This window comes from Marmota flaviventris, chromosome 6 (genome assembly GCF_047511675.1).
Source record: "Marmota flaviventris isolate mMarFla1 chromosome 6, mMarFla1.hap1, whole genome shotgun sequence".
NCBI classification, from domain to species: domain Eukaryota; kingdom Metazoa; phylum Chordata; class Mammalia; order Rodentia; family Sciuridae; genus Marmota; species Marmota flaviventris.
Window position 1 is genome coordinate 169424 of NC_092503.1, and position 23797 is coordinate 193220.

Sequence of the window (23797 nt, forward strand, 5' to 3'; positions counted from 1 at the left end):
TGATCCTGTGCCCAGGGCCGAGGGCAACAGCCAAACATGTTCCTTCCAAAGGAGGTCTCAGGTTCACTGGGGCCCCGAGGGCGATGGGGCCAGGAGCTCCACCCCTGAAAAGAGGTATGGGCCCCACCTCTGAATCCCTTGGCCAACTCATCCTTAGGGGACGTTCTACCTAGGACTTCATGAGCTCCTCAAACTCGTGGATACACACTTCACAGTGTTCATGACTTCCCAAACCCTCTACCTTTTGCCATCTGTCTCTACTAGAAGACCTGACTCAGTATTATTTCCTTCAGTGTTCTGGTACTCCATAGTGATTTACAAAGACAGAAGTTGAGATGTGGGTGCTACACTGCTGCTTACAGCTCTGGGCCACACGCACCAAGCAGCATGGCCTTGGCCAGTGTTCCCTGGTGTCTCAGGCACAGCCCCTCTTCTGCCTGGAGCCACTATGGACACAAGGAACAGTCCACAGCCCTTGGGGTTCTCATCACGGTAAAGGAAGAAGACTGCACTCAAGGGAGCAGCCACATGCTGCCAGAGTCATCCTGGCTCCCCTTCCAGCACCACTTGTCTGGGCCCAAGACGGCCTCCAGTCTGCTTCCTCATCCCCATTCTCTGCTGCTGATAAGGACACCTTCCTAAATGGTATTTCTTTTTTTGGTACCAGGGATTGAACCAAGAGGCACTCCACTATTGAGCTAAATCCCCAGCTGTTTTGTTTTTTATTTTAAGACAGGGTTTAGTAAGTTACTGAGGCTGGTCTTGAACTTGTGATCCTCCTACACCAGCCTCCCGAGTCCCTAGGATCATAGGCGTGCACCACTGCATCCAGATGAGAGCAGTATTTCTGACTGCTTCACTTTAAAAGCCTTCAAAAGCTCTCTTGATTTGCACTGGATAAAAATGTCAACTCTTAAACGTGGCAATCAACAGTCTCCTGTATCCAGCTCCTACTAACCTTTCCTGGTTCATGTCCCACTGTGGTGATGTACCCAAATCTCACCAGTGGCCTTCCACCTGCTTGCCATGGCTCCAGCCCTGGGCTTCCCTGGCGAGCCGTGACTGCCACCCTTGCTGCTGAGCTACCTGTTTGTCATGTGTCCACTGTATCCGACTATCACATCACACCTCCAGCTCTGGAGGTTTCTGCGGGGGCAACGCTGGATCCGCGCCAGCGTACTGAGCTGCGTGTGACCCTGTGTTCATGGCTGTTGAGTCTAGAAGCCAACTCAAGGGAGGTGGGCTGTGGGGAAGCCGCCATGCAGCTGTGTGAGCAGGCAGCAACCTTAGCACCAGGCATCTTCTCACAGCACACATGGACAGCGTGACCAGAGAGAAGTCTGGGTATGCAAAGCCCAGTGACAATGGCCACCTCAAAACACCCGGCACACAGCCTTCAGCAAGGCTCTCTGCCATCTGTCCCACTCTTGAGCCGTTTGAATTAGGAACACATCCATGCATAGGCAGGCTGAGCCCAGACTGTCGACTACCCTGAGAACAGTAATGCAGAGATGGTAGCACAATTATTCTGTAGTGCTTTTGGGTCTCAAATTCTACCCAACTTCAGCTGTTAGGTTAAAGCCAAAAAACGGAGGAAAGGTTAGCAAATGGATAAAGGCACCACCCTGTCCTGGTCTGGGGCAGCTCCCCACCCAGCTGTTCTCCCTAATGGGTCCACACTCAAAGTTAGGAGGACTGGACACCTGAAAGGATGGGTGCTCCAATCACACACAGCCTCCAAGGTGAAGTCTGCAAGGCTGGTGCAACTGAGGCTCATGAAGATAGCCTAATGGGCAGGGTCTGGGGTGAGCTCTCACTCCATCAGCAAGAACATCAGGCTGCCAAGGGTTCAGAGACCAACCAAACAAAGACAGGGAGAACAACGAGACACCCACCAACAAGATAAGCAGTGGGGCGTCCCACACCACGATACACAGAAGCATCCAATCAATGAGATGAATGAAAAGGAATACACCCTTAGGTGCTCTCAAGTGTGCCTCCTAAGACCTTTGGTCACTGCTGGTAAAGGTGCGAAGAGATGAAATGGATCACAGAACACACGCTGGCCACACTTCCCTGAATTCAACTACACTTGACCTACAATGCTGTGTTAAGGAAATGACACACACAGAAGTACTGTGAGCCACAAGAAAGTTGGAAACAGTTGCGCAGCTCTGAAGGGGGAAATCGAAAGCCTGTGGCCATCTCAGAGCCACATGCTAGGTGCTGCATGGCAAAGCCACATGGAGAGTGGACCTCAAAGCTGAAGCACAAGAAAAGCTCACAGCAACCAGTCCTCAACACCTGTCCCTCAGGGTGACAGAATGAGAGGCTTCTATGTTTCCTTTCTTACTTTCTTTATACTCTTACGCTTTTCTTTCTTTCTTTCTTTTTTAAGAGAGAGAGAGAGAAATTTTTTAATATTTATTTTTTAGTTTTCAGCAGACACAACATCTTTATTTGTATGTGGTGCTGAGGATCGAACCCAGCGCCGCACGCATGCCAGGCAAGCACGCTATCGCTTGAGCCACATCCCCAGCCCAATACTCTTAAGCTTTTCTTTGTTTTATAAACACTCCCTGGTGATCTCTGTCCTAGGAGAATGTGGAAGGCAGGACATGCACAGAGAGAGCTCCTCATCACTCAAGAACAAATGGCTCCCTTCTGAACACTTTCTCAATGGGACCGAATTTAAACCATTTGGTAAAGTCCTATCCCATCAAGGTTAACCTTTTCTTGAACTTCTATCCACCTCTTTTTGGAGTTCTTACCAAAAAACCACAGAAGTGACTGGGTCTATCCTGGGCCCACAACACCCAGTGACAGGTGTGCTACAATGCCCACCCCTTGCCCACCTGTGTGGTGTGAGCTCCAGTGCCCTCTGCCCACAATGCGTCGGTTCTCCTTCATGCAGGCCTTGCAGACCACTGCTTTCAGGTTGTGGAATCTGGTGAGCCAGGACCTCTGCAAACAGATCAGATGCAATTGAGAGCTAGTTCTGTGTCACATAAATAGCAAGGTCACACCCACGAGGGGCCCTGTGCCCAAGGTCACTGCACCAGCAAGGATGGAGGCCTGACAAGAGGGCTTGGAAGTCTGTTCCCTCATACCCCCTGGCAAAGCATCAGCACGCAGCTGTGCCTGTTTCGTCTTCCACAGGTTAAACCGACCTGTAGCCCTGCTGTAACCAGCTGGGTGACTGCCACACCATCTGGCTGAAAAGCCTGTGCAATTAACACACCTTGTTTCCCATCTCCATGCAAGAGCACTCACTGGGGAGACCAAGGTCACAGATCGCGGCAGATGGGGAGGCAGCGCGCTCTCTCCTTGCAGCCTCCTCTTACTAGTGAGCACTCTGCCTTGTATGCCTGGATCCTTGGGCGCTGGGTTCGATCCTCAGCATCATATAAAAATAAAATAATGATGTGTCCACCGAAAACTAAAAAATAAATATTAAAAAATTCTCTCTCTCTTTAAAAAACAAACAAAACAAACCTGCTGTCACCTGTGCTGGCCAGAGACCAGGTACAAGAAAGAGGCCTGTGAAAGGACTCCCAGCAGCACCCTCTGGCTGTCTCCTGTAGCCTCCGTGGCAGTGATGCCCACAACCGAGGCATGCTTTTCCTCTTATTCAGCGTTTGCTTTCTGCTCTTCATCTGGGCTGCTCCCAAGTTCTGAATACTTAATAGCCCTATACCACCCTGGACATTTTTTCTTTTTTCGTTGGAAAATGATGGTGGATGCATTACCAAATGTTTCCCCTGAAACACTCCACATGAGCTAGGTGTGAACCTTACTTAGAAGTCTTGCAGGGATGGGCAGCAATGGTGCTTAGAAATCAGGAGCAGCACATGACCTCAACAACATGGGGAGCCTCCAGGGGTCAAGGTTCCCAGGCTGGCCTAGTGTTTGTAGGCCCCTCTGCCGGGAGAGTGAGCTGCAGTGCACATCTGGTGCTATGGAGAGCAGCCATGGAAACAGCCAGTGCCCCAAGGTCAGCCGAGACTCCTCAGTGCCTGGGATGGTGGGGAGGTTTCTGGGGAGCACGTTTGTTTTCCTAAAGCAACACGCCCATTAGGACTGACAGCTAGTTTGTCTTCCGATGTCAACTCCAGGACTCTGCAATTTCAGGTTGCTGGATTTGTTTTCGAACGTGCAAAAACCAGAACTCACATTTTGTTCCAAAAGAGCCTCCACAGAATATCCTTTTTCAGACTGTAGGTACTTCAGATGGAAAAGCTTCCCATCAAACACGTTCCAGGGCATGAACTCACTTGTCTTCCAGGGGAAGCCACACGCACTGTTGACCAGGGCGAGAGTGGTGAGGCCACGGACAAGAAGGGAACCCAGTTGCACAGCTCTGGGGCTGATGTACTCGAGCTGCAGAGACAGAGTGAAGAATAGCAGTCAATACCTGGGGCACAGCAGTGGCCACCAGGTCAGGCCTCATGGTCTCTGCTGCCTTTACCATAAATAAACTTAATTTAATCAAACGCTTTTTGGAATCCATTCATGTAACCACCTTTTCCCTCATCACTGTGTTAAGAAAGCAAACCATGGTAATTTTTTTTTTTAGTTTTAGGTGTACACAATATTTTTATTTTACATTTTTTTTTTTAAATATTTAGTTTTTAATTTTAGGTGAACACAATATCTTTATTTTGTTTCTATGTGGTGCTGAGAATCGAATCCAGTGGCTCACGCATGCTAGGCGAGCGCATTACCACTTGAGCCACATCCCCAGCCCCTTTATTTTACATTTATATTGGTGCTGAGGATCAAACCCAGTGCCTCGTGCATGCTAGGCAAGCGCTATACCACTGAGCCACAAGCCCAGCGCCCCCCTGCCCCCCGACCAACCATGGTAATTTTCAAGTGTTAAATCAACCTTGGATTACAAAAATAAACCCGCTTGACTATCATGTCCCATAAGCTTTTACATATTACTACTAGACTCAATTTGCTTTTTTTTTTTCTTGGAAATCTGAATTATTTTTCATGAAACAGGGCTAAAATGTTCATTTTTCATCATGCTGCTGTTAGATTTTGGTATCGAGGTTCAGCTGAACTCATAAAAAGTGCTTAGAGAGCCTTCCCTTACCCAGCTGCTCCTCAGGGGTCTGGGAAACTCACAGGAGCCCTCTGGCCTGGAGGTCTCTGTGGGGCAAATTTTCTACAGACAACGGCTCAAGCAGCCTGTCTCCTCACATGTCACTGGCACCAGGCCCAACGCCCACAGAGAGGGTTCCAGTGACCTGAGCTCTCCTGTACCAGCAGGAAGTTCTCCCACTGCATCTTTATGTGAGCAGTGTGCTATGTATGTACACTCCTTCTACTGGCAGCTGAACTTCTCCAATTCTTACAGATTCTCAGAGGTTACTGATTTTACTTATTTTTTTCAAAAAATTCTTTAGATACATCCTGCAACTACATGCAGAGCCAGCCCTGCTCTCAACACCCCACCAGGGATTGATTGTCTATCAAAACTAAGGGGCCTACGAACTCGCCAACCAACGTCCGTAGCTTTCAGGAGAGCTCACTCCATGCTGTAGACTCCACACGATCCCACCAAGAAGTGTCATACAGAGCTGCTCCCACTCTAGAAGCCCTGGGCGGCCTTACTCCTCCTCCTCCCTGAGGACCTGTGACCATGCAGGGTCTCACACACAGAGCAATCTCAATCACCTTCAGTTTTAGGCCACTCCAGCCCTCAGCAGTGAGCAACAGGAAAAAAAAGGGGAAGGGGTTGAAAAGCACCAACCCTCTTCTCTCTCAGCCCCAAAAGAACTGGAAAGGACAGTCTGCACAGCAGTGAGCACCCACCCATCCTTGTCAAGTGTTCCGACCACCTCAGTGGGGATGCCTCTTCCATTAGCCATGTGTCCTCACGACCTCGCTGTGCTCACTGGTCCATGGACACACATGTACGTATCCATATTTGTTTCTCTCTCAGTTTTAGCATTTTTATGATAATTACTTTTTCTTATCTTTTGAGGGTTAGGACTTTTGTTTTGCATTTTTTCCCTTATTTTTCTCTCCTCCTCTTTTCAGCTAAATTCTTATTCTTTCTCTCTTCATTTACTTTTTTTTCTATTTTTATCCTCCGACTTTATGATCACCACTTGCCACATCTCTTCTGCATTTACTGTTCACATTTTGAACACTCTAAACTCTTCTACCTTCTTACCACATTTTATTTTCTCTTAATGAATTTTTAAAATAGTTTTTTTAGAACTATTTGGTTTCTGTGACTCCTTTCCCCACCACTCATGTTATTGCAGTTATTAGTGCTATGGAAGACAATTGATACCTACTTTTTATTTCAATGCTAGATCTAGTTCATGGTCATTTATTGTTTTTGCTGCTGGCAACCCTACCATTCCTGTTTTTGTGGTAATGGTGTTGTAGATGTCATAGTAGCAACAGGTATTTGTTTTAATGCCATATGTTGTTTGCTTTTGTTGTTACTGTTTTGTTCCCCTTTTCTGTGAGATTTTGGGAATCCACAGGGACACTGTGCGAGTTCACAGGATGGAGAGTCTACTGCTAAACTCAACTCAGCCAAAAGACAGCACACCTTGCACCATACACAGATGACATTCAAACTCCACTGCACTCCAATATAAAAAAAAAAAAAAGGAGAAAAAACAAACCCCCAACTAACAATTAGGGTGGAGTGGTAGCTCCCCAGTCCCACTCATGGACATCCACTGCCATGGCAAAACCAGAGTTAGCACCAAGGCTGGGACACCAAACCTAGGAAGAGGTCTCCGTCTAGATTGTGTGAGGACACACTGGCAAGAGAAGGCCCATACATGAGAGAGAGAGAGAAGTTCATTCCAACAGATGCCTGAAACCCAACAGAGTAAATCAAGAGACACGAAAATGCAAGGTAGCACAACACTTCCTAAAGCTCACGATTCACCAGCAAGTGACTCTAAAGATACTGAAGTGAATGCAATACCAGATAAAGAATTTTACAAAACGGTTGTGTAAACGATCAATAAATTCCAAGAAAACACACACATACACTCCATCAATGAAGTCAGTATAGGGTATGAACAATAAATTCGATAAGGAGAGATACTGAAAAAGAACCACAGAAATCTTGGAAATGAAAGATAATAATAAATCAAATGAAATGTTCAGGTTAATGTCTAACAGAGTAGATCATGCTAAAGACATGATCTCAGAGCTGGAAGACAAAATGCCAACCTTGAACATTCAGACAGTACTAAAGAAAGAAAGAAACCAGACCAGAATATGCAAGAACTCTAGGACAGTAAGAGATCAAGATAAAAAAATCACCGGAATTGAAGAGGATGATGAAACACAGACTAATGGCATGGATAACCTCTTCAGGGAAATAATAACAGAAAAAATTTAAACCTTGGGAATGAGATGGACCTCCAGATACAGGAAGCATTCAGAACCCCAAATAGACACAATCAAAAAAGAACCACTCTGTGATACACTAAAACAAACAAAACAAGAACAGAATTTTAAAGGCCTCGAGAGAAAACATCAGAACACATTTAGAGGCAAGACAGTCAGAATCATTTCTGATTTCTCAGTAAAAACTCTTAAAGTGGGCTGAAGCTATAGCTCAGTGGCAGAGTGCTTGCCTAGCATGTGTGAGGCACTAGGTTTGATCCTTAGCACCGCATAAAAACTAAACAAATAAAGGCATGATATCCATCTACAACCATTAAAAAAAATAAAATAAAAAACAACTTTAAAGTGGGGAGGGCTGGAAGGCTGGGCTGAAGCTCTGAAAGGAAATAACTGTCAGCCAACACTGCTACATCCAGCAAAGATACTCTTTTTTTTTTTTTTTTTTAGTTATGCATGACAATAGGATTCATTTTGACATAATTATAAAATTATGGAATATAATTTGTTCTTTTTTTTTTTTAATTTTTTATTGTGGGTTGTTCAAAACATTACAAATTTCTTGACATATAAAGATACTCTTTTTTAAAAAAAAATATTTATTTTTTAGTTTTCGGCGGACACAACATCTTTGTATGTGGTGCTGAGGATCGAACCCGGGCCGCACACATGCCAGGCGAGCGCGCCACCGCTCGAGCCACATCCCCAGCCCCCAGCAAAGATATTCTTCAAAACTGAAGGGAAATAAAAATCTTGCAAGATAAACAGAAACTAAAAGAATTCCTTGCTACTAAGTCAGCACTAAAAAACTTATTTAAAGAAACACTTCAAACAGAATAAAAAAAAAACCTCCAGAGCTCACAAATGACAAATCTTATCTAAAAGGTGGTTAAGCAAATGAGAAAACCAAATTAAACATTAGATATGAATCAAATGATAGGTATTTATACACAGCTCTCTCTAATAAAAATGAATGTAAATTTCAATTCTCCAATCAAAAGACACGTTGGCAGAAGGGATTAAAAAACAAGACCCAACTATATGTTGTTTGCAAGAGATGCACCTTACAGGTAAAGACCACCACCGGCTGAAAGTAAAAGAATGGAAATTGATATACCATGCAAATGGAGCCCCAAACCAAGCAGGAGTAGCTACTCTCGTATCTGACAAAGCAGGCTTCAAGCCAAAATTCCTCAAAAGAGACAAAGAAGGTCACTCCATACTGGCAAAGGGAACAAAAAGATATAACGATAGTGAATATTTATGCCCCAAACATTGGTGCACCTAGTTACATAAAACAATATTCAAATTAAAGATTCAGACTCCAATACAATGATATTGGGTGGTTTCAACATACTTTTCTCACTGAAAGATAGGTCATCCAAACATAAACTCAGTGAATAATCTTCAGACTTGAAAAAATATTATAAAACTGTCTTAACAGATGTTAAGTCACCTAAGTTAAGTCTATCTCACTACTAATAAAATTAGTAATAAAAAGCCTTGCAACAAAGAAAAGTCCAGGACTGAATGGATTCTTAGCTAAATTCTATTAGACTTTAAAAAAGAACAAATGCCAACATTCCTCAAATTATTCCATAGAATAGAAACTTCAAAATTCATTCAAGCAACATTTTCAAATCCATTCTGTGAAGCCAGTATCAAAAGCATATCAAAACCAGGTAAGAAAACCTCAAGGAAAAAAAAAAAAAAAAAACACAACTATGAACCAATATCCCCAATGAACTTATGATGCAAAAATCCTGAATAAAATATTAGCAAATTATAATCAAGACTATATTAAGAAGATTGATCATCATAACCATTTGGTTTTAACAAACGCAAATCAATAAATACAATGCATCACATAAATACAATTAAGAACAAAAATCAATTATCTCAAAATCAGCCCCCCACTCATGATAAAAACACTGAAACAACTAGGGACAGAAGAAACTCACCTCAACATCATAAAGCTATATATGACAAACCCAAAGCCAACAACATAGCAAATGAGGTAAACGAAAAGCATTTCCTTTAAAATCTGGAACCAGACAAGGATGTCCACTCCATCCATTCCTATTCAATATAGTATTAAAAATTCTAGCCAAAGCAATTAGGTAAGAGAAGGGGCGAAAAAAAAGGATAAAAATAGAAAAAGAAGCAGTTAAATCATCACTGTTTTCAGATGACATGATCTGATAATTAGGAGATCCAAAATGTTCCACCAGAAGACTGCTAGAGCAATATGCAAATTCAGCAAAGTAGCAGGTTACAAAATCAACCACTGAGCTACATCCCCAGCCCTTCTTGGTTTTTGAGATCGGGTCTCACTAAGTTGCTGAAGGTCTCACTAAATGGTGGAGGTTGCGATCCTCCTGCCTTAGCCTCCCAAGTTACTGGGATCACAGATACACACCACTGCCAACTGACAATTCTGTTAACATTCTTGCCCTCCCTCTCCAACTCAAACTTCAACTCCACTGTCCCAGTTCATGTCCCCACAGGCCCTTGCATGCCCAGCTCGGCTCCACCCTCTGGTGACACATGCCCAACACGCAGTCCCCAGAGTCCTCTCACTTTCCTGCATGAAGCTCTGAATGGCCGGCCCCAGCCCCAGGAAAAGGCTCTGCACTTCCATGTGCCTGCAGCTCCATGAACCCTAGGCTTCCTCACTACAAACTGAACCATGAAATATACTATTCAGAGTCGCCCACCGGCGGCTCCCAAACCTCCATGGAGTTTCTCCGCCCTATTTTCTGAAACATCCCTGACTCCCTGAAGCTGCCTAAAGAGCCAGGCCAGGAGCCTTGGCCCTGTGGCACCCACTTAGCCAAGACAGGTGCCATCGCTGCTTCTATGCCTGCTGCAGTTTTCACATTAAACCCATTTCTTACTGGCAATTCAGACAAGTGGAGAGCTCAAACCTGGATATGGAATCCCATCCTAAGCAGGCTAAGGAAAGACAGTTTCCAGGAATGCAAGGTGGCTATTGGTGGCAGGACAGGAGAGGCACAAAGCCCCTAAAAGCCAGAGACCACACCACAGACAAGCTCCACCTCGTGAGGCCACAACACGAAGGTCTTATTTTCTTGTCCAAGTAAATTTTATTATTTTTGGCAATGAACTCCCATTTTTTTCAAAGTTTTTGCTTTCAGAAGGTTACTTATTTAATGTAATTGTTTAAAAATCTATAATAGGGGCTGGGAATGTGGCTCAAGCGGGGTAGCGCGCAGGCCTGGCATGCGTGCGGCCCGGGTTCGATCCTCAGCACCACATACAAACAAAGATGTTGTGTCCGCCAAAAACTAAAAAATAAATATTAAAAAAATTCTCTCTCTCTCTCTTTCTAAAAAAAAAAAAAAATCTATAATAATCATGATATTTGATAAACTCCAACACATTTCACATACTGGTTCTTTCAAAAATTTGTCCTGCTGCAGATGGTGGCACATGCCTGTCATTCCAGTGACTTGGAAGGCTGAGGCAGGAGGGTCCCAGCCTCGGCAACTTAGCAAGACTCTTGTCTCAAACTTGAAAAAGAAAAAGAAAAAGAGCTGGGGCTCAATGGTAAAGCACCCCTGGCTTCGATCACAGTACCAAAAAAAAAAAAAAAACCCAACAACAACAAAAAGTTTACCTTAAGACCCATTTTAGTGAACAAATTTTCATGCAGTAAAAAAAAAATATATTACTTAAAGAAGAGAGTGGTCATCTCCCCCTGGGAATCACACCATAATTTCTAAGTAGTGCACATACATTCTCCAAGTTATGTTAATAATTTGTATCTAAATAATGAATGTGTCCATAACATATGTGTCAGAATATAAAACTAAAATTAAAAAATTTTAAAGATTTATATAAAAGCAAACAAAAAACCAAACTAATTATTAAGTTTGAGACTTTGTCATCGGCTCACCTAATCTGAACGGTCATCTTCTCTGCTTACACATCAACTTTAAAGTTCTGTAGCACTTCCAAGGCATTCTGTTTCTGTCAGTATAGACCGGAAGCTCCCTGGCTAAAGCCTGATCCCAGTGGGCCAGGATCAGGAACTTCCATCCTAGGCCACTACTCCACCACCAATCCATTCACCACGCAGCAAATCTGTGGGAGCCTAGCCTGGAATGTCCAGTCTCCAGATCCACACTGTGCAGGCCCACACCCGTCTGGCCACAGGCTCAGAGTTGTGGGGCTTCGCCTTGGGTAGCATTATGCCTACGTTCTAATTAGTTATGCATGACAGTAAAATGCATTTTGACACATCATACATAATGGAGTATAACTTCTCACTCTTCTGGTTATATATGATGTGAATCACACTGGTTGTACAGTCGTAATATACACTCGTTGATTCTAAAATGAGTTAAGAATTTTAGCATTACTTTTTAAATGAATATGATTTACATGTGAGTTCAGAAATTTTGGGGGGTCAGAAGCAGAACACTGTGGACTGTTTGTATCCTTGTTGTTTGCAATCTCGCCCCGACGGACGGCATTGGGAGAGGGTGATGACGAGGTACAGGTGACTTCTCCATGCCCTTGAGAAGAGACTCGAGTGCTGGAGCAAGGAAACAAAGGGGGCACCGGCACCTCAAGTGGAGGGCCCTCCCCAGACACCAAACCTGTGGGAGTCTCACTTGGGATTTAAGTCTTCAAAACTGTGAGAAACGAAATGTTTGTGGTTTAAGCAACTCTGTCCACAAAGGTCTGTTGTGGCTACCCAAACTGACACACATCTATTGTTTCATTCCTGCAGTTTCATTTAACGATAATAAAAGAAAGCACTTTTCTAAATGCCTCTTAAGTACATGTTTAGACAATTCTGATTGTGCTGATGTTTTAGGGTTTATTCAGGAAAGCACTACTCTGAGGGTTTGATTAATGTACTCCCCAAGTATTTTGGTTCTATCCACAGAACTTCAGGGTTCACCGGCAAGAGCAGCACTAGGAGGGATCTTCACACAGAAGGGTCCTAGGCATACCTTCTACACACAACATCCTTGAGCAGCATTCAGAGGTGCTGTAGAAGGAATGAAACCCAGACCCTAGCCTCTTCCTCATTTCCCACAGCACCAGTACCTAGACCCTGAGCTAATGTTTCCACCAAACTGGGTTGCAGAGCCTCCTGTCTGTGAGATTGAGGAGCTGGGCAAGGTAGTCTGGCCTCCCACTATGCCAGCAGTACTGCAACTTAGGTACTTGACAGGAATAAGGCAATCTGGAAGAACAGAGCATCCACAGGTGGCAGAGCCACATCCTCAGTGCCTGTGGACTTCCGAATCAGGTTCTATTGTACAACTGGGTGGAGCAGAACTCAAGAGTTAGGAACTCAAATTCACAGCTCTCTGTCCTCCTGGGAACCACTACAAGATGCAGAGCTCTTGATGACTTCTTTTCTACCTGCAAAACAAGATGAGACCCATTCACCTCAAAAGAATGACATCAGAACTAACCACAGAAGACCTCAGAATCATCACAAACTTGCCCGCCTCATGCAGGGACTCAAGGTGTCCTGGGGTGTATTTGGCTGGTAGATCCCATTCAAGGACATGGGTACACTCCTGCCCTTCTGCCATCCCTCAGCCTGCTGTCCTACCTGCTCACATGAGCCAGGAACCAGCGTATCTGCAAGAGCACATGGCTCCTTCACAGTGTCTCAACTCTGCATCCCAGACAACACAGCACAATGAATGAGAATTGCTGAGTGCCATAAAACTTGACTTCAGGCACTGAAACGTTCATTTAATGTAATTTTCACATCATGATGTCTCGTTCTTCTTTTGACTTCTCCCTTACCATTTAAAAATGTATGGTGTGGGCAGGTTCTACCTCATGCTTTCTCTATCAGGGCCTAAACGTGGATACAGCACTTAAAGGAAAAAGAGCCCCTATCAGAAATGACCCCAAGCTCCTGGTGTCAGGCTGAGAAAGACCTGTGGGGCTCTGTGTATCACATCCACAAACAACAGGACTAAAGACAGAACAAGGCCGGAATCACTGCTCACTTGATGTGTTTATTTCAACAAATTACCTATTTGCTGGTAAATAGCAAAATGCTTTTCAACAGCATGCAATGACAGGAAACTCCTCGCATCCATGGTCCTTTGGTCTCCTGCAAATCCTACACCTCAGTGAGCTCAGCACAGCCCCACCCCCCATGCATCTCAGAGCATGATCTTCTCTGATTCTCCTCACCCATCTTCCTATCTGATGGGCAGGTGGCCAAGAGTCCTGGGAAGTGTTCCCTTGTGCCCTCCCCACTCCAGTAGGTTCCAGTGGGATGGCCACCCAAGTCACACCCTTTCTCTATCGCCCCTCTCCCTTTGGGCAAGTGAGACAGTGTGGCAGTCCCCCATCCCACATCACAGAGTTGCTTTGGGGGCACTCTGCATCCTACCAGTCTTTGGGCAGCAGAACCTGACTCAATGGTTGCAACACAGTGCCCCTCCTAACCAGTGGAGAAAGACCTGATTGTATCTCAAGCCTGGACTCTGGACCTATCACTGAAAGGTTGCATTCCACACTGCCCCTCACTGGAAGCAGCCCTCTGACTGGGTGGCATGGCTTCGTTCTCCTAGTGGGCCCCCTGAAATCTAAATGGCCCCTCTCCCACATTAGTTCTCCCACTGGGCCACCTGAAGTCGAAGTGGACCCTCCTCCACGACCCTGCTAGGCTTGGAAAGTCATCTCCTTTTCACAGCTCAGCTGGGAGAGCCAGCTCCACTGCTCAGCAAACAACTCTCTGAGATAAATCCTCCCCAGGAGCCCTCTGTCCCACAGGGGACTCACAGGGTCATGGCCCAGTGTCTGTATCACTGAAAACACTGTTCACAATCTCTTTTTTCAGACATTATTTGAAAACAGGGACAAAATATAAAGGTAAGGTCCAAGATCCACCTCTAGTTTTAAAAGGCCAAGGATGCATCACCCAGGCCACCACAGATGCCCACGTGGCAAGGCAAGGATGTGAGACCAGGCAGTAAATAGATCCCAACTCTCCCACCCACTATCTCGGAAAGCCCCAGGTATCACCCACACCCACATCCTCAACTCACAGGTGCAGCTGTGCAGACCCACACCTCCCATGGCTTTGCTTTATGATACCTGGTCTCAAAATCCGGATGGCCTTGAAGTGCTCACGGCTTCTCTCACATGAAGGTGCTGAAATTAGAAGAGGCAGCCTCCAGATAGGAACCACAGGACATAGGCAGAATGTGGTGCTCAGCCAACACGGATCCTGGCAGCAGGGGTGCACTGCCACAGGGCACATGTTCTTCTCCCTCCCTTGACACCATCAACACCAGAGCCCTAACTGGCTTTCCAACCTAGGAGCCCACCAAGCAATCCCCAAATCATTCCAGTTATCCACACCCACATGTGCCAAGGGGCTCCTGGCTTCACCAAATTAACAGACCTGCAGCACTTCCATGCAATGGAGTGGGTGTCTCCAGAGGGAGGAAAGGCACTCTCTTCTGACTTTCTGGGATCCCAGGGCCAGTGCCACACCCCGCAATCAGCTCTTCCAAGGGTACTGCTGGGAACCCCACAGGGAAGGTCAGGGAACATTTGCAAAGGCAGCTTCATGCAGCACTACATGCAATTATTTTTTTTTTTTTTAGAGAGAATTTTTAAATATTTATTTATTTATATTTTTTTAGTTTTCGGCGGACACAACATCTTTGTTTGTATGTGGTGCTGAGGATCGAACCCGGGCCGCACGCATGCCAGCCGAGCGCGCTACCGCTTGAGCCACATCCCCAGCCCCCACTACATGCAATTAAACAGCCACATGACTGGTCCAGATGGACACCGCCCATCTCAGGAACTGCTGGTGTACCTTTCAACTGCAGAGGATAATGTTTGTTGGCAGTGTACTGGGTACTGAAAATAACCAGGAGCCAAACATGGGCCCCTTCCTTCCAAGAGGTCACAGTCTGGCAGAGGAGGGCACTCTGAAAACCACCAGAGGGCACGTGGTTCACTGTCTTGACCTTGGATCCCACAGAGCAACCAGCCCAGGACATGCTCCAGACCCACCTTGTGGGAGGTGTGTGTGTGGAGGGGGGCAGCACGCACCCTCAGAGCAAGAGCTGCACTTAACAGAGAAGTAGAAAGACAGCACAGGCTCAGCAGAGGAAACCCCAGAGGTGCAGAGACTGGGTGCCTACTTGAGTGGCATCGAGGGGCTTTTAACTTGTGCCTTGGTGGTTCTGTGCAAGGGGGAGCAGGATTTTCACTAGAAGGAACTGAAGGAGAAATGAAGGAGAGAGGGAATATATACCCATGTCGCAGAGCTGGCCTGATGACCAGAGAGGCCCAGGAGTGGAAGCAACGCTGGAGAACAGCATCCTAAGGTGGAGACACTAGGGTTTTCCAGCCAGGAGGCAGAACCAGCAGAAGAGATGAGGGTAGGATGCACACAGAGAACAGCTGCTCGAGGGACTGAGCCCCAGGGCCTTGATGAGAGGCCCCACGGGCTGAGCGCAGCCCTGTCACTTTGGAGAGAATAGTGGAGATGACATATTTTAAGAGATCTTCCAAATCATTCCTAGAATCTTTACAGCCCAAATTATCAGAGTGTGAACGTTTCAAATATGTGTGAATCATGGGAGATACAAAGACTGTTAGAAACCTGAAGCTAACAGATGGCAGTTTCAACTCACCCAACAGAGATCCCAACAACAAAGGTTCAAGAGTTTGGTGCAAGATGTGAGAATGCCTGGCTCAGAGGGCTACAAACTGTCGCAGCAAAGTTGGTGTCAGGTGACTGCTGAGCACACAGGGCCCTAGGTGAAGGCCTGCAGAACCATCGCTGGTGATGCGCCAGCCTGGACAGGTCAGCACACAGCTAGCTCCCTGCTTCTCCATGCTCCTCTCTGCCCTTCAGAGTACCCAGGGCTGAAGGAACTCTGCTCCACACCCACGAGCAGTGGGGGACTGCCTGGGCTCCAGCGCTCGCCCTGGGGCCACCTGGCAGAAGCAGCCCATGCCCACAAGCCACTTTTCACCAGGGCACAGCTTGGACTTTGTGAAAGGATTTCTCTGAACATCAACTAATGTTTTTTTCTTCTAATTCCCCAATCAAAATATGACTAAGAACTTCTTAAGGAATGGCCATGCAAAGGTGGCTAGCCTCTTGGAGACCCCAGCTCACTGAGCTCTCAGTGTGAAAAAAAGATCCAGAAGTTTTCAGCTGGGGGAGTCTTCCACTTGACAAGAAATGGGGGACAAAGCTGCAGGGGGTGGGGGCATTCTTGTACAGAGACCCATAGAGACGACAGGAGGGCAGAGAAAGCTGGAGGAGTTCTGCAGGTCCTCCAGGGGCCACAGGGAATTTTAGATGGCCACTGAACCCCAGGCCAGGCACAGGCTCAAGAGGCATCCCAGAGTGTGGACGCCAGGGCTGGCCCCAGTGAGGCTATATCTAAACCACCATAGACCTGTTTTATAGAGGAATTTATTCTGACCAAACATCAGATTGCTACAAAGCACTGTGGGGTGGACAAGGTGGCTATCACCCCCTTTTAAATTATGAGACAGCAGGTAGCCCACTTGAGTTAGAAGTTACAAAGTGAAGCAGCACTCATGGCTCTTCCCACTTCACAAAGGCAGGACCCGGGACGTGAGCATTACACACCAGTGTCCACAGCATTTATGTCAGGGCACACTAAGACACTGCCCAGCCAGGGGACCTGAGCCAGCCACTCCTTGGCCCTGGCAGAGCTCTCCTCAGGGGCCAAGACCCAAGCTCCCGTCCTCCAGGCATCTGAAGAAGGGCATCCTTGGTGTCTGTTCTGATAACTCTGTGCTTAAGTAACTTACTTAATTTGAGTAAAGACAATTACTCAAACTCTAAAACATCGGCGTGTGCACATGCTTGTTTTCACACAGGCTGTTATCAACCATGTGACCCTACTAAAGGGTGAAACACAGGCATATCCCCAGAATTATAAGCTAGAAGCCCATGAGGCCAGTTACACTGCAACCTGCAGACCAGAAGATGTGGTCTGACCTTCCAAGGGAAGCTCATGTTCCTCCTCAGGCCCAACAGCAGTGTCCCAGAATTCGCAGGACTGTCCTTCACACAGCATGGAAAAAGCCATGTTCTGTTCTCTGCTAAATGGAAATACTCCTTTCTCTTTCTTTCTCCTGGTTCTCCTGATGTGATTACTGCAGCTCAGGACTTGTATTTCTTGATTTCCTATCTTGGGGATTTCTACATGTGTAAACAAATGGGTGAATAATCGTCCTTCAGCACCTGCAGGGGACTGGCCCAGTGCTCCCCAGAAACCAAGCCTGTGGATGGTCAAGTCCACGCATGAGACTATGTATCTTTTTGTATGTTCTGCACCCCTGTCCCTACCCCTGTGTGCTTTCAATCATTTCTGGATCATATATAACGTCTGACACAGTATCAATGTTATAAAAATAGCTGCTGCACTGCATGGTTTAATGCAGTGAGTAGTGACAAGGAAAAGTGTGCACGTGTTCAGTCCACACATATGCACACACATGCAGCATGCACATGGAGGTAAAGAACAGGTGCTACTTCCCCACAGTAATGCTAACCAAGAGCCCAGTAAGCTCTTCTCCAAAACCACGAGACCATCGGGCCAGGGCCGAGAACCCATGGCTTCCTCGGACCTGGAACTCAGCAGCACCATCAGCATCTGGCCTGGGGCCCATCTCAGAGCCACGCAGCATGAAGACAAGCTACTGCCCGAGAAGAGCCCTCGGCATATACGACTTCTAATCCTGTCAATGGAATACCACTGCAGTGGAAAGGGATGGAAGCGCACAGCCTCTGGTCACAGAGTGGCCATCTCAAGACCGGGGCACCTGGCTGGTGGGGTCTGTACCTGCAGGTCCACAAGCTGTGCGGTCGATCTTCCCTGGAGGCACAAGGCCTGGGCAACAAAGGCATGCAGATCCTCCAGGCAGAGTGTGTCCACCTGAAAGCAACAGAAAAGGTCTGCATTAGGTCACAAGAAAGATCCAAAGCTTCTGTAGTTGACCTGAGTCACTGAACATGGGCCTGCCACATATACACAGAAACACAAGTAGGAACACAGGTGGGCACACAATGCTTCTTAAGCTGGGGCAGCAATAAGGCCTGCCTGTGGGAAAGCGCAGCTGCTCCGCTTCCCCTACACAACCCCCGGCTCAAAGCCCTCTGGTGTCCTCAGCTGTGCACATGACTCAGGTTAAGCTGGACAGGGGAACCTGGATTTCCAGTAAGGTCTGGCTCCTCTCAAGCCAGGAAGAAAGGCTCAGATTGTCTGGGAGTGAACAGGAGGTGCCAACCAAGTCAAGTCTTAGAGCAATATGGCGAGCACTTTGGGCACACACCACAGAGCAGACCACACAGGCTCTCCAGACAGCACCCACAGCTAGGCAGAGCTGGGGTGGCAGGAGGGGCACATCCACCTCCAACAACCTGAATGGAGCTGTGTTCTTGCCAGAGTCCCACAGCATGAACCCTCTCATTTTTTGTGGATTCAAAAGGGCTAACAGAAATACAGAGAAGAGACAGAGAAACAAGGGAAAGAGACAGAGTGGGAAAGCTGAGTCTCAAGTGAGCCGTGGTAACGAAGAAGCCGGAAGAGCAGAGACAGACTGTGCCTCTGCCTCTCTCCTACCTCGCACACACCTGAGACTGCCACTGTCCTCGTGGCCACTGCACTACCCAGTTACCCCCGACTCCACTACTACACAAGAACGCAAGGGCTTTTCCCAGATGGACAGCAGCACAATGTGGCAAGTGCAGGCTAGGGGGAAGAAGCACAACAGTGAACTTAGGAGTCCGGGGTCCCCGAGCCCTTCTGAGTAATAAAGGCTGGCACGTCCACTCCCAGCAAAGGGGCCCACTGTAACTTTGAGAGACCATCTATTAGGGAATCCTGCTGACCCCAGCCACGAGACACCACTGGAAAGACACCACATGGAGCTTCGAGTATGTGCCACCCTACCCAGGCAGATAGGCTCTCACCAAGATCTGGGCATGTTCCATGTTTACTCCAAAGTGCTGTCACCTTCACACTAGGGACAGTAATGTAAATTATTTCAGGAAAACAGCTGCCTATGTACAGTATTCATGATCAGGAAAAAGGATGTCAATCTTAGAAGCAAGACCAAGCAGGAACTCCCATATCTCTGCTCAGACTGAGGCTGGCTGCAATCCACCCTCTCGCCACTGTTGCTCCGACAGGCTCTTCTTCACCACCCGCCTCTGAGAAGGGCACTGCTCTGTAACGCATGGAGACTCCTCACAGTCTGCGCTGGGAAGTCCGACCTCCTGTTGTCAGCAGTGGTTTTCATTAGACAGCGCACCTTATATAGTAGCTGCTCCACTGCAAACCGCTCATCTGCCACCTCCTCATGAGTCCTGGTCTTCTGTCATTGCTGTTAACTTGAAGGTTTGCCCAAACAAGAAGACTGAGTTCCTCTACAGCTTCCATACACTGCACAGCATGCAGTTTCATCCCACACTGCATAGCAAAACACCAAACTGAAGTGTAACTACACAAAACTAATATTTTCACAAATATACCTTTGTGGCTTCCTATTCTGAGAATCATCATCCCTATATCTGGAAGCACAGCACCTTTCCACCCTCAAGGACACCCTGTGGAAAGTTCCTCTGCAACCAAACTGACATATCCACTTGCGCCAAGAGAGGTCATGGTCAGGACAGGGTGGAATCCTCGTCTCCCTGCTGCCTTGTTCCAAGTCTCAATGAAGTGGACATGACGCTAACTCTGGGATGCTGGGCTCTTCCTGCCTGCACAATGAAGGGGAGCACAGGAGAGCTGTCGCATGACCAGAGATGGATCACAAAGCCATCTCCACTGAGGGAAAAGGCGCTCAACGTGCCCATCCCAAGAGTGCTGATGCATGCCACTCCACTGCACACAGTACTGCCAGCAAAGCACTCATTGTTATGGGTGAGAAAAGTCCACTTTCTGGCTATCCACTGCTTCCCAGTTTTCACTACATCTCAAATTCAACCATAGACATATGAAGATAAATGAAAAATGGATGAAAAAAAGTAACCAATGATATACTGATGGACAGTTAACATGCATACCAAAGAAATTTTAACACTTAAATATTACAAAATTCCTGACATCTATATAAATTTATGCTTTTCTATCTTGTACAAAGAAGTATTCTACTCAATCCAGTAACAAAAACTAAAGTTTCTACTACTATATGCTATAAAATCAGTAACAGAAGATCTGTCTAAACACATTCTGTTTTTACAAAATGGTAGCTACAGAATGGGCAGAGAATACTTAAAAAAGAAAGTCGGTGTACAGGTACAATTCCACAATAGGGAAGTTTTTCAAAGATAACCAATAACTGAATGACATTTCACTCTACACGACTAGAAGCTGAACAATACATGCCAGAGCAGACCCACCCCAGAGGCAGGGCAACAGGGAGATGGGGCCTGACGTTCACAGGGCTAGTGACTGTCCTGACGGCTGTAGAAGAGACACACACCACAAGCAGGAATGATGTTTCTGAAGACAAGTGTGGGAAGGAGACACCTTTAACAAGTGTCCACCACGATCACAAATATGGGGGAAAAAAAAACAAAGAAAAGCCTTTTAATTGGCTTTTATGATTTTCTTACATAAACTAAGTGTAAGACTACTGAAAAACAAATAGACCAACTTGCTGAGTGACACTAACATGAAGGATCTGGCACTGCAATTCTTACAGCGCAGTCCATAGCCAGGGCCACATGAGTTCCTTAAGGCAGGAGAACATTAGTGACAAGAATACCGAGGACATCAGTGGACATCGTACAGGGCAGTACTGCAAAACGTTTCACGTACTCTAGAATATGGCTTCCAATAACCCCAGAAGGCAGCTATTGCTATTATCTCGTTTGCAGATTGGAAAAGGAAGTTATATACTCAGTAAACATTTTTGGATAAAGGAATGGACATGACCTGAGGAAGCTGCAGGGACTGCCCAAAGGCAGAGCGACCAAGGGAGAAGCCAGCCACTTTCACCCACCACTCTATGGGACCCAGGAGCAGAAGGGACATAGAAGCAGAAGCCACCCACTAATCACAGGAGGACCAAGGGCAGGGGTGACAGCCTGAGACAGTGAAACCAAAGCACCTCACCTTTCCAAAGCTTCTGACTAACATGTACCATAACTCCTGAGTTTAGAGCAGAGACAGCCCTTGGTCACATCTGAGCAGAAAGCCTTTTTTTTTTTTTTTTAAGATGTTGATAGACCTTTATTTTATTCATTTATTTATATGTGGAGCTGAGAATTGAACCCAGTGCCTCATACAGACTAGGCAAGAACTCTTATCACTGAGCACAACCCCAGCCCTCACAGAGCCTTCTTCTTCTGTGAGCAACTCGAAAGACTAACAGTGTTCCATGGAAGAGACACTGGGAAAAGATACCCCAGGGACAGCCACAGCACCCCAGGAAAAATGGGCCAGAGTGAAGATCAGCTTCAGACACAGCAACAAAACTTAGTGTTACCTGGACAAAGAGGTAGATCAAGAGGCAGCACAGAGCTCTCAATGGGCTTTCGACAGCCAGCAGCTCGTCTCTTGAAGAGGAGAGGTTGAAACAGGCTAGGAGTGCATCCAAACGCCGGGCCTGCACTGCTGGCTCTTGGTTCAGCCACAGTGATTTCAGGCTGGGTGTTCCCCCTAAAAAAAAAAAACCCTTCTTACTCTTTTTATTTGCAGCACCAAACTACTAACAAGCTTCCTCTGGAAACACAGCAAGTGCAAACATCTCTTCCTTCATTATATACTTGAGGCCTCAAACCTTAAAAGAAACTGGAACATAAATATGAACACAGCTTCCCAGTTTTAAAAGAGAACAAAACCTGAAGGGTCAGTACACATACTTCACTGAAAACCTTCTTCTGTGGGAAGCTGGGACTCTAGCTCCCACTGTCGGAAATGCTTCTGAAAACAGACTCCACTGGGCAATTCCAGAGTGTGACAAGGGGCGCCACCCTGTGGTGGCACACCTCTGGGTGTGCTGTGAGGGGTGCAAGAGAACGGGCTGCAGGACCACTGGATGTGTTTTCCTGGGATCTGTGGGGACGTTCTGCTCAGGGGAGGCGTGCCAGGGATTCTACAAGCCAGGATATGGGCATCTCGACCTCACGCTCTAGAAAGCACTGCCCTAAACTTCAGAAAAATTCCTAAAAAACTAATTTTTAGTGTTTCATTTCTGTACTTTACACATAAATTTCTTTAAAAATCAAAAGAAAAACCCTTCATCTACTTAAGTCAGGAAAAGCAGCAGTGAATGTGGGGAAGACACAGCAGACATGGGCAGCTCCACCCTGAGCAAACGAGAAGGTGCCGCCATGAGACTGGTGGAGGGTAAAACCTCTCCATGATGCTCAGCAGCTCTGACATCCTGTCAGGCCACTGCTACACAACATATGCCAAAACCACAGGGACGGCTGGGGTAAGAGTTCCCATGTGTTGGGCTGGGATTGTGGCTCAGCGGTAGAGCACTCGCCTAGCACGGGTGGGACCCAGGTTCGATCCTCAGCAACACATAAAAATAAAGGCATTGTGTTGTGTCCATCTATACCTAAAAAAATAAATACTCTTAAAAAATATATACAAATTTAATTTAAAAATTTATATCCCCCCAAAAATGAAAATAAAATTTGAAAAATGCCTAATTAGGCTATGGATAGGTGGTTGTAGATAAGTTCTTGAATGTCCAGACTAGGAAATATGTGTTTACCAAGAAACAAGAAACAAGAGCGGCTAACCAAAAGGCACCAGAACCCAGGGTCTCAGAAGGAAGTCTTCACTCTCTTTTGTCCCTTGAACCGTCCAGTGTTCTCAGGGGTACTTCTCCCACTGTCAGAAGTGAGGCACTCACATGTGCTAGGCGAGCGCTCTACCACTGAGCCACAACCCCAGCCCCAAGGTCACCTCAAGGACAGGAAACTCAGGCAGCGCTCAGTTGAGGGCAGCACTGCTGTCTGCCTGGCATGGCCACGAGCAGAACAGGAGGCAGCAAAGCACCCTGCAAGCTCTCCTGATGGGGAAGGAAAGGTCAGTCTGCAGGATCCCACAACTGCTACCCAATATCACACCACCAAGAACACCTGTGATGGGGAACAGACACTCTGCCTGCCCCTCCAGTTCAAAAATCACTCCACAATATTCGTCATGCCTATTAAAAAGCATTAAAAATGTTAAAATCTTATCCTTTTTACTGATTGTTATCAACATAACTATAAACAAAGAGCCACAGAAGTTCCCAGTCCTATTTTTAGCTTTCTAGCTAAGGAACACACACGTGTCTGAGCCGAGGCCTTTGGGGACAGAAGAGGCAGCAGGCCATGGTCCATGGCACTGCACACACCATCTGCAGCTCCAGATGC

At 46.5% G+C, this 23797-nt stretch overlaps 1 protein-coding gene across 3 annotated transcripts in view; it reads right to left on the minus strand.

The window, feature by feature from the left end:
* The window catches only part of Fam120b (family with sequence similarity 120 member B), a 54886-nt gene that overhangs the window by 9509 nt on the left and 21580 nt on the right, over positions 1–23797 (minus strand). For 2 of the 3 annotated variants that reach the window (XM_027939445.2, XM_027939444.2), the window contains exons 5-8: positions 21910–22082; positions 18255–18347; positions 4174–4380; positions 2856–2964 (exon numbers count right to left, since the gene is read on the minus strand). In XM_027939445.2, the coding sequence (XP_027795246.1) occupies positions 2856–2964; positions 4174–4380; positions 18255–18347; positions 21910–22082 (582 nt within the window). Of the gene's footprint in view, positions 1–2855; positions 2965–4173; positions 4381–11576; positions 12796–14499; positions 14557–18254; positions 18348–21909; positions 22083–23797 lie in introns of those variants that run through there. The other variant, XM_027939446.2, reaches the window with a different exon arrangement.